Here is a 12,177-nt window from a genome sequence, read left to right as displayed (position 1 = left end):
ACGGGGATGTGTTGGAGAGGCGGAGATATGTTGGAGAGACAGGTGTGTGTTGGAGAGACGGTGATATGTTGGAGAGATGTGTTGGAGGACGGGGATGTGTTGGAGAGATAGGGATATGTTGGAGAGACGGGAATGTGATGGAGAGGCGGGAATATGTTGGAGAGACGGGGATATGTTGGAGAGATGGGGATGTGTTGGAGAGATAGGGATATGTTGGAGAGACAGGGGTGTGTTAAAGAGACGGGGATATGTTGGAGAGACGGGGATGTGTTGGAGAGACGGGGATATGTTTGAGAGACGGGGATGTGTTGGAGAGGCGGGGATATGTTGGAGAGACGGGGATATGTTGGAGAGACGGGGATGTGTTGGAGAGATGGGTATGTGTTGGAGAGATGTGTTGGAGGGTTAGGGTTAGGTTAAAGTTAGTGTTAAAGTAGGAGCTGCTATGCGAAGTTGATCAGCGATCATGGCATGGGCATGCAACGCTTGTCAATATTAAAACTAAAGCACCATAAAATCTGAGATTCATTGTGGACAGAAAATTATACAAAGTTACCTTCCCTTGAATTGCAAATGCCCGACCGAGGTTTGAGTGCATTTTTAAGGTTTGGAAATAGGCTCATTTGTCTTCTGTTTGACTTCTGAGAATATCATCGCTTAGCAGTATGAATGTGATCCTTTTTGGAAAGGAATTTGCCAAAGAAAATTACATCAATTATGATTATGATTGTGTAATTAATGGAACAAGAAAAATTTCATTTACCTTCAAATTCTTGAATTATTTCAGAAAATGTCTCGTCGTCCCATTTGCTCAATATTTCATCAAAATCTCTGATGTGGAAGTCAGGGAAAATTTCCATCTGTTCCTCCATGATGATGATTTCAAAAATAGTTCCATTAATGAATGTATAGTCTGGCTCAAAATGATTGTGAATTTTAATGTCATATTCATGGAAGCATGCATAAAATATCAATATTGACACGTGTTTAAAATTGAGGTATGGTCAAAGGGAAGCAACTCTTCTTCAATTTTAGAAGTTGCAAATTAGAGTTATCTCCCTTGATTATGGAGCAGACGACTTTTCCTGATATATGTCAGAAATGAGTGCAGAGGAGAAAAGAAGGTTGATTCTACAGCTCCATGATGAAGGCATCACTGATGCTGCTACATTTGCAAAGAGCACAGACACTCCTCTTTCTACAGTGTATAGAGTTAAGAAGAATATTGAGAATGGTTCAGGAATTGAGCACAGAAAAGGAGCGGGGAGACCTATAAAACTGGTGTTTGGTGATCGTTTGAGACTGGGTATTTTGGCTCCTAAAAACAGTAGGGCGAGTATCACAAATATCCAACATGAAATGGTAAATAGAGGGACAGTAAATGTATCCAAATCTACAGTAAGAAGAAATTTGATTGAACTTGGATGGGGAAAAAAGAAAGAAATTGCTTCTCCGCTCTTGAAACAAGGACACAAGGATAGACGTGTAGAGTGGTGTTTGGCACATGAAAACTTTGACTGGAACAGTGTTATTTTCACAGATGAAAGCTCTGTATGGGTGTATCCTAACAATGTTAAAATGTGGACAAAATGTCATTCCGTTCCATTGTACCAGAGACCAAAGTACAGTCCGAAGTTTCAGGTTTGGGGAGGGATATCTTCACTTGGAACGACGCCCATGTGTGTCTTTGGGGGTAATTTAACCAGTGAAAGGTATACAGACATTTTGGAAGCTCACCTAATCCCAAATACAGATGTTTTTTATGGAAATACTTGGATTTTGCAACATGATAATGACCCAAAACACACTGCAAGACATGCGCGTCAGTGGTTTGTGGACAACAATGTGACCGTTTTGGACTGGCCTAGCTACAGCCCGGACTTAAATCCTATAGAAAATGTGTGGGGACTCATGAAGGAGTCGGTGAACCAAAAGGGATTGACAAATCGTTGATGACATGAAGAGCGAGGTGGTGCGATATTGGGACTCTCTCACCCACGAGACTCTAACCTCTCTCATAGGAAGTATGCCCAATCGTATAAAACTGTGTTTGGAAGTAAATGGTTGTCTGATATAATATTGATGTTACTGTGATGTGATTAAAGAAGGTTTGTGCTCACTTAAAATATGTTGTTGTTTTGTTGGGTTTTTTTTTTTTTGGGGGGGGGGGGGGGGGGGGTAATTTTCATATTTACAATTTTAAAGATTTTTCAATTCTCAATAATTATGACTCATACTGTATACATGCATGTGATGGGAACAAAAAAATCAGTGTTCATTCGACAACATATTTTAGCCAATCAGATCAGAGAACATACCTACTTTTATGTTACAATGAAAACCCAAAACACAGAGAGTATCTGCCATCTGTTATATGAAATACCTTTCACTAGTATTTTTTACATTTCAGATGATATTCAACATATAATCTATATCTACTACATTCTGACAATATTGCTGTATTTGATACAGTTTTACCAACACCTAAAACAAATGTACAATAATTGGAATGGAACGATTCCACCGACTGGCGAACAGAGCATCCCCATATTTAGTACCCCATAAAGTAAAGTCAACCTCTATGTAATGGAGAAAACACGACTTAGAGGTTTTGGTAGAGAATGTAAAACCTCGGGAGGAGGGATTTCCCGACTCCCGAGGTTTAACATTCTCTACCAAAACCGACGAGGAGTGTTTTATACGGCTTAGAAACCGTTAAACGTTTAGAATTACTGCAAATTTAATTGTCTCCCATTTAGGGCACTATAACGGGGATTTACTACATCGCTATTGACAGGATAAGCGTATAGAAAGAACTCGAACCGTGCACGTGCGATACATGCGGTAAGAACACGTGGTTGTCTTTCTCAGTTGAGTTCGAGATGTCGAGCGAGGAGGAAGGCGGAGACCTATTTCTAACCCAAAGTAAGTTTGTGGAAACTAAGGATGTCAGTGACGACGCAGATGATTTTCACTTTCGTTTTGCATCTCCATTGTCTGAAGAAGAACTTCAGAATAAACTGGACGTATGTGTTCCCCAAAAGACCAAATACAAGAACGACTGGGCCGTTGGCGTATTTAGAAGGTGGCGGAAGTAAGCGAGCAGCAGATTTGCAAACAGAAGATTTGCGAACAAACTGTTAAGTTTAGTTCAATGTATAGGACAGTCCTTTACCAATATTTTATGATTATCACTGTTTCGAATATTATCTGTGAATAAAATGAAACGCCTTTAACAAGCGTATAGAAATGGTTAATTTTTACTGTAAAAATGTATTTTGATGTAGCCATATTTTCTAAAGTGGCTTAATGCTTTATAGATATTTAGAACATACGGTTGTATACTTTGTTGTAATTAACTATAACAAATATTTTTTAGGGCACCTGAGTAGTGCTGTCCGCATCTACAAACGCACCAGCGACGATCTAAAGTCCAAGGCTTCAGACATTATCGGAAGGAAGATTCCTAAAAAGACGGAGACAGTGTCTTGTGCGCCACCAACTTCAGTGACTGAGACAACTACTTCCGCAACTGAGACAGCTACTTCTGCAGGTACTTCGGCAGGTACCTCTGTAGACTCAACGACTGAGGCAAGTCTGGAAGGTCTATCCCCCAAAGGGTCTCTCTACTTTACATTTAACTTTCATTAAAGGATGTTACTGGCTGTTGTTTTCTGTTGTCTTTGTGCAGAAGTCCGGGTATGTGCCTTTAATTAAGACCCTGAGATGAAAAATCATTGTGTATCGGGAATGTGTTTCTTTCAGTGGCGAGACCTGGTATGGAGGTCTTACCTTTTTACAAAGACCCTGGGATGAGGTTTTACAAAATTTACAAAAACCTCATCCCAGGCTTTTGGTAAAAATGTAAAACCTCTTTCCAGGTTTTTTCCATTGGCAGAAAACACATCTTTTCATAATGGCGATACCCACATAATAGGTTTCTAAGATCACTTTAAATTACCATCCGTCCACCAAATATGACCACATGTTCCGTGACAATCCTCAGGTAATAGCCGTGTCGGCCATTTTGACTGTGCTGGAAGTCCACGCTATCTTTGCGACTGACTGAGGTATTGCTCATCTGACGATGTAGTTATATAGATGACGGGTACACAAGAGTTTTCTTGTACTAAATGAAATAACGTAACAATGCACACACAAAAATGGTAACCTAAGCATTCAACGAACTGACTTTCACTTTTTGTCACAAGCTCCCCACTCGCTTCACGTTCATCCACACAAAGTGAAAGTCAATTCTTGAGGACATATGTCCTCTACCCACTACAACTTTTATAACCCTTATATAGGGTATGCTGCGTTTTTTAAATACACGTTAATACCACTGTCTCATAATGAATATTGCTGAGTGCAGCGTTAAACAACAAACCAACCAACCAACCAACCATAACTCGGATTGAAGTGGCTCATCTTCGTTCCTGTGCAGTTTAAGTTATGTATATATATATATGAAAAATAGGGTGAGACGTTAACAAACTGTCTGTCAATCTGGCTACTCCTTACATCTTGGGAAAACAAAATGGAAACATTTTTGTTGAATGCTTGCACTGTTCTTTTGTAACGCTGACATAGTTCAGAGGGTTTAACCTTGAGTAAAGTGTCAACAGTCGCTTACACGACCTGCCACAGATTGTCCCACTTGAATTGTTTGTTACATGACAGCAGGAAAGTCTAAACCTAAGACAAACCACATATTACTTTCTGTAAATGACAATTGGATATTCAACGGAAATAAAACAAAAAACAGATAGTTTCTTACAGTAAACAGGTGTTTGTTTGAGAATTGTTTCTGTGAAATGTGTATGTTGGTAAGGTAACAGAGTTTATCTCATTCTGAGAGCAGCCAAACAACAGCTGAGCTGCACCTATTTTAAAGTGGTCCAAATATTAGATAAGACAAGTCTGTCACGAACAGACTTTAACTTGGCACTACAGCATTCGCCGACGACACAACTGTCTACGTCTTGTGTTAAGTAGGATGTTCCCTCTAAACCTGCTGGTCTTGCTGTGTACAGTGGCTGGGTCTATTGCAGAATGTCCTTCAGGCTTTTTACGCCATGATGATTCCTGTTATGCACTTATTCTCATCAAAGCAAGCTGGGCAGAGGCTGCCGTGTATTGTCAAGCCGTCGGTGCCCATCTGGCGTATGTGGAAACAGCGTCAGAACAGACGTTCCTCGAGGGGTTCCTGCACACATCATCATCAAGTCTGAGTACCGGGTACGTGTGGTTGGGGGCCCTGGACTACCTCGTGAAGGGGGACTGGCAGCGAGGATTCGAGGGAGGCAAAGTTGGGCAGAAATGGTGGTCAGCGGGGTCGCCATCGTACACAACCAAAAATGGCGAAAGCCAAGCTTGTCTGACCATGACGAGAAGTCTCGGTTTCAAGTGGAATGATGATTTCTGTGATGTTCGTCACAATTTCGTCTGTGAAATAGAGGCTGCTGGATCTGAAAGTCTTGTCGGATAAATGTTCATCAAAGGTGACAATCTATTTCATGCAATTTATGAACTTCTAAAGTATGTGTTTATTGACCAATGATTCATTTTGAACGTATGTAAAATAAATTAAGTGATATACATTTATAAAAGTTTCCACTGATATAACTATGCACACTGGACAGATACGCTTGTAGGAGACTTGGTTGATCAACAGATGACCGGACGGGATGGATGTAGCTCATGATATAAACCACTGGTCTGTCTGGTCCAGATTCGATTATTTATTGACGACATGTTACAGGAATAACACTAACTGAAGTGTAAAACACAAGAAACACATAATGTTTTGGGGTTGGGTTGGAGGGAGGTTCCACCAGGTGTGGTTCAGATGAGGCTACACATACACAACTGTGTCTGAGCCTCTCAGACGTGTTACCAGAATCTACATAACACACCCCAAGCTGCTGTCCTAAACCATGCTTCACTTTGATGTCATTAGCCTCACAATTAACGATGGAGCAATGCGGTTGATGTTGCAGGAATGTCTTTTGTCAGATGTCATGGTACATATGACACGTTCATGTGTCACCACGACACGTTCATGTGTCACCACTATTCCCAGCCCCTAGAGCCACTGAATCACAACAAATATGGTCTCTCACTGTGCATTCCTTCGCTCAACTGGTGCGGGACATGGGAGGAGGCATTTCAAGTATACAAGATCCAAGACCAGAGAGTCGACGTTGGACACCATAAAGTACCCCATAAAGTAAAGCCAACCTCTATGATCACTTTTAATTGCCATCCGTCCACCAAATATGACCACATGTTCCGTGACAATCCTTAGGAAATCAGCCCTGTCGGCCATTTTGACGTGTGCAGGAAGTCAATGGAGTACAACGCTATCTTTGACCATAGAGTCGACGTTGGACACATGGTTACACCATTTCTCTATGTGTTGGGAATTGTTTTCTCCAACTTCACGATTTCAATGGGTATGATCTAGATACCCATATCTGCCAGACGGTGCAATAACAAACAAGTTGAATGCTTAAAAGCAACGGATAAGGGACTTATATTGATATGTGTATCACCCTGCTCAAAAATTGTTTTGTCTTGAAATCCACCTCGGCACGAGTCTTGCTCGTTTTAGTTCTTCTAAACCTCAACAGCATCTCCCGGGAGCGCGGAAGGTAGGTGGTTCGACCCCCCAGCCTCGCCATACCACACGACATCAAAATATGCCACTTGCATCCAAGGACAGGCTTTTTCTGAGTAGGCCATTCATCTGGCACTGCGGCATGGTATCTCAGTGCTCCTTTATTATGACACCTGTGCAAGTCAGGAATAGAACAAGCAGTCAAACACACGCGTGCATGCACGTCAGTATATTAGTAAAATAATCTTGAACATAACATCAAAACCTCAATTCTTCTCACCTCTAAACAAATCTTAACACGTGCTGTGGGAATCCAAATAAACAAATTCTACAGAGCACTTCCCTGTCCGAAGATGCATGGCTTAGGTTGTGCATGTTCCTAATCCAATTAATGCCACGATTGGACAGAAAATGTGCCTTTACTAATAATGTTTCGCAATCTGTGATGGGCATATAACATTATGCTGCATCGCTGTATAGCACTGATCGGTTTATTATTTATATAACAGACATAAATTGGAAGCCATATCCTTTTCTAGACGACATATTCTGGATCATAGTACGCCCTCGTTTGTCTCTCGGCAACCATCTCACTAACTACGCCTAACTACGAATGATGTATAAAGCGCCCATAAAAGTTTGCATCCATTAAAGTACAATACTTTCCATGCGTACTCCCAGCATTGGACCCAAATACACAACCAGGCAGCATATTTCTGCAGGAATAATGGTGACTAGATGTTTTCAGTTGATACAAATGGACAAAACTGGCCACCACACTGTCATCAAGTATCTTCAACTGAACGCAGAACCACGAGAAGAAGACAGAACATCCAAGATGATCAAAATCTAGGAAACCTTTAACTGCCACCACTAAGCAATACAGAATACATGACAAGATTGACGACTCACCAACCGTCACCTAGTTGACGACGTTCTAAGAAATGACCTTGCCATGACAAAAGTGTCAGCACTCCACGTTCATTTTCTCTCGTTCGTGAGAATTTACGTCATTTTAAAGTTGACCCATCTGATTTTGTTGAGCGATTTGTAACCATGGATGAATCTTGGTTCACCAATATCAGAGACTAAATATGTAATGTGTCTCCTCTGACGAAGGCAAAGTCGGTTCTATCTGAATCTGCTGGTATTCCAAAGCAATAGAACTGGTGGACTGCCTCCCAAAAGGTCTGATCACTAACGGTCAATTATGTGCTAACCTGCTTAGGTAACAGCATGAAAATATCATAGCTCAACTTACTAAATATGTGTTCCACCAGGACAATGCACCTGTCCACAAATCTGCTGTCGTCATGGCTGCCGTATTTACCAAATTTGTTCCGTTTAGATTTCCACATCTTCATAAACACGAAGAAAGAACTGTCTGGCAAGCATCATGCAAAAATAAGATGACGTCATTTCTGCTTTGGGGGACTTTTTACACCACCAGGAGGAAGCCTTCTACACCAGTGAGATCCAGGTACTCCAGCATCGTTGGCAGAAGTGTGGACCTCGGGAGGAAATTGTGATGAAAATAATCGCCAAACTTCATTAAGGTCGTCCATCATAGGCTCAAAACCTTTCAGCCACATCTTGTATGTACATGACTATAACGCCCAACACAAACATATGCTTTTAGCGCCAGAGCCATGGAGATCTTCTCTGGAATGAAAATATCTGTGATATTTTGCATTATGCCTTGCAAAGTGCTTTTTGAAAGGTATATTTTCAGTTGACATTTAAATACAGTAAGTATTGCCCTGTCTTGATGTTCTATTCCAAAGCTGCTGCTTTTGGAAAACATTTGAAATAAAAACGTTTCAGCTTCCATCTTGGCGCACAGAGTTATTGTTCAGATAATTTGAGATTTCTGGATGGTAGATTTTATGCGTTAATTCCAAAGTTGAAACGCGAAGTTAAAACAGAAAATGAACTGAACTGTGAAATCAGTAAAATATCCTCACAAGATTAATATATAATTAACTAATTATATTGAAACACATACGATTAGGTTCACAACAACAACAGCAACACAATGGGTCAAATGTGTGGCAGCAGCAATACTTGATAGACCATATTACACAACAATAAATAATGCTAATCTCCCTAAATATAAGTAATCTCTCCTAAAGTAGAGTGTACGATCCCGACTATACCATGAGCATGTGTTTATGAACCACTACCAAATAGTGATGATACAAGTGATGTTACCAGGCGTTTGCGAAATCCGGTAGAACCAATCAGTGGCACCGTCACAAACACATGTAAAGAAAAGTTATTCAGCTGAAAAAACACGGGCGGTGAAAGCCAGAACAGAGAATTGCATCAATTGCATTGTCACTGATGCGTCAAACTTCTATCACAAAATGTTTCAAAAGTCAGTCAGTGCACTAACAGATGTCCTGACTGTGTCACATGTCTACCACAAAATGTTTCAAAAGTCAGTCAGTGCACTACCAGATGTCCTGAATGTGTCACATGTCTACCACAATATGTTTTGAAAGTCAGTAAGTGCACTCACATATGTCACAGTCGAATGTTTTGAATGGAACAGTGTTGGAAAGAGGCAGAAGTGGGGATGTTTTCCGACTGGACAAGTAGATAAGTCGCAAGTCGTAGAAGGCTTTGAACCGAACTCGTCTCGCTCTTATTTTGGAACGGCTAATGTCCTAGAAACTGATACCTTGTGGTACAAAGACGGGTAACCATTACCAAGGCTCGGCATTTTATGAGCGCTTCGTAAATTCTGCCACTAACAATCATCAGAAATAAACTTACACTCTATATATAACCACATGACAACAGGGAAAATCAAGTCCTGACAAATGAGAGCTGACAGCTTTAAATAGACAGAGTCTTGTATCCATTCCTCTCTGGAAAGGATTTGAGGATCGGAGTCACTTGGACTTGCTTGAAGTAAGAGACTGCAGTACATCATAGATTATGTAAAAATTTTATGTTTGATGCTCTGCGAGACAGCTGTTGAATTAATCTAACCTAATCTGGAGAGCACAAGTGAACACATTACATTACCCTTTCCATATTCATAAGTTATCTGGGGGGGGGGGGGGGGGGGGGGGGTCGGGTAGCCTAGTGGTTAAAGCGTTCGCTCGTCGCGCTGAAGACCCGGGTTCGATTCCCGACATGGGTACAATCACTGTTCATCAGCATGTTCGCATATTGGGGTATCTCGTATATCTGAGTGTAGTTACATTAAAAAAACTGGAATGCAATGAAATGTCAGAAAACCCTATTTCAGAAACAAAGGCCCTATTGATTAGATAATGATTCTCTTTGATCATGAGCGATAGTTGTGTAAAGGGAGGGGGAAATCAAACGTGTTGAAAACATTAGCTCATCTGAGATTATATAATCGCAAGTAAATCTTATGTACTTTTCAAGATCCACATGCATTTAGATTAATCGTCCATATATTCTCTGGCAGTATTTACTTATGACGTTCTTGATTTTTGCCAGAATTATTGTCAGTAGTTTTGTAAAGTTTGGTGGTACATTTGGTCTGCTCTGCACTATATCTCTCTTATGTTGATTCTCAGTAAGCTTAGGAATCCAGCATAAAGCTAGAATGGATTTATTCTCAGATGTTATGGGCATTCCATTAAGATTTGGGGGGCACGGGTGGCCCAGTCGCGATTCGCTGTGCAGAGCTCCGTCCCTTGGACACACCAGAAACCTATGACTGTGGGTTCGAATCCCGGTTCGCCCCGATTATGTTTCTAGGTTTGTCAGCACCATACCCATGCTCGTGGGCTTCACCGAAGTGGTAAACGTCTGAGACCTGCATCACTTTGGGCTTTCCTCCCACATTAAGCTGACACGCCGTGATATAACTGGAATACTGTAAAAAGCGGCGTTAAACCCAACTCACCCACTCACTCACTCCGTTAAGATCTATTTCTTGACTAAGTAAGCTCCACACGGAGGTGTTTCTTGTCGATATCATGTCAAAAGCCTTCATCTCCCACGTTTGCAAATAGTAGGACACAGTCCGCCATCACGCCCAGCCAGTAAAACCTGGATAACTCGTCCTTCATTTCTGGATATATCGTTTCATGACGATTTGACTTGAATCTTTATTGGCACCATGGCATTTTATAAAACACTCCATTTATATGAGAGACCGCCTCCGTGGTCTAGTGGTAGAGCGTCCGCCCGAAGAGCGGAAGGTCCGGGGTTCGATCCCCGGCCGTGTCAAACCAAAAGACGTTTAAAAGATGGCACTTGTTGTTACCTTGTCTGGCGCTCGACATTAGACAAGGACTGGTCGGCTCGGAGTCAGTATACTGTGTCTGAGTGGGGTATTCATGTTAAAACAAACGTCGCTATATAAGTGCAATAATCTTGGAAGCGACGTTTAACCCCATTTCACCTCACCTCATGTTAAAACTGCTGCATGATATCTCAGTGTGCTAGCACTATAAATCGGCATCAGTCCGGACAAGTATAAGCAGCCACACACACACACACGTGCATGCACGTCGCTATGTAAGTGCAATAATCTTGGACGTGACGTTAAACCCAATTTCACCTAACCTCACCTTTTTATATGATATACAACGAACTCGATATATTTAAGATGGCCCCAAACTTGTGCCATAAATTCAGTAGGATTGCGTTAATACATTATATACTGTAGCTCTGAACGCTATCAGAAACTATGAGCAAATGAGCAAACCACCGCACTTTGATCAAGAGCTACTGTTGCAATCAGCAAGGTCACGTACGATAGGTCAGTCACTCCCGTGACAGGCGATACAAATCTAATCATCTCGATAGTAGTGTCGTTAAAGGACATATATTGAAACAAAACTTCTCAAAACATGTTAAGTGAGTGAGTTAGTTTTAACGCCGCTTTTTACAGTATTCCATTTATATCACGGCGTGTCAGCTTAATGTGGGAGGAAAGCCCGAAGTGATGCAGGTCTCAGACGTTTACCACATCGGTGAAACCCACGAGCACGGGTATGGTGCTGACAAACCTAGAAACATAATCGGGGCGAACCGGGATTCGAACCAACAATCATAGGTTTCTGGCGTGCCCATGGGGCGCAACTCTGCACAGCGAATCGCGGCGCCTTAGACGACTGGGCCACCCGTGCTCCCCCCGCCCCCAAAACATAGTCATACAATGTACATATCTACACCAAAATAAAAGTAATATGTACACATGTGAATGAACAACTGCCCTGATCGCACCTCCAGCGCGTTTGCATATCGAAATCCTGGCTGTAGGCCGAACTCTAGCTGTGACGTCACAGCGGAGAGACATGCATAACATATATATAATACATAACGTTTCTACTTCCTGGGACGGGCAGTTCCAATAGACTGTAGCTGGATGGTGCATGCTTCGGTGTAGACAGGTTCTGTTTTGAAGAAGTCTAGGACTTATTAGATGTTAGTGTGAGGACTGCCCGTGATGTGTGGTCAGTTTGTTGTGCCAGCTTCAACAGGGTTAGTTGTTCTTGGGCCAACAGTGTCATGGTGGTTCCGTGTACTGCGGCCATGGTTGCCCTCTACCCAGTAGTCAGTGACGT

General features: G+C 41.7%; 1 protein-coding gene across 1 annotated transcript; it reads left to right on the top strand.

The window, feature by feature from the left end:
• Positions 1-4,935: 4,935 nt before the first annotated feature.
• On the top strand, positions 4,936-5,548 carry LOC139450147 (perlucin-like). The gene has a single exon (XM_071231812.1). It carries the CDS (start codon positions 4,997-4,999, stop codon positions 5,486-5,488), a length of 492 nt encoding a protein of 163 aa, XP_071087913.1. The 5' UTR covers positions 4,936-4,996; the 3' UTR covers positions 5,489-5,548.
• Positions 5,549-12,177: the final 6,629 nt, after the last annotated feature.

Source organism: Haliotis cracherodii, unplaced genomic scaffold (genome assembly GCF_022045235.1).
Source record: "Haliotis cracherodii isolate W230 unplaced genomic scaffold, xgHalCrac1.p SCAF_8, whole genome shotgun sequence".
In the NCBI taxonomy this organism is placed as follows: domain Eukaryota; kingdom Metazoa; phylum Mollusca; class Gastropoda; order Lepetellida; family Haliotidae; genus Haliotis; species Haliotis cracherodii.
The sequence above is the reverse complement of the archived record's forward strand: the minus strand, read 5'-3'. Positions and strand labels throughout refer to the sequence as shown.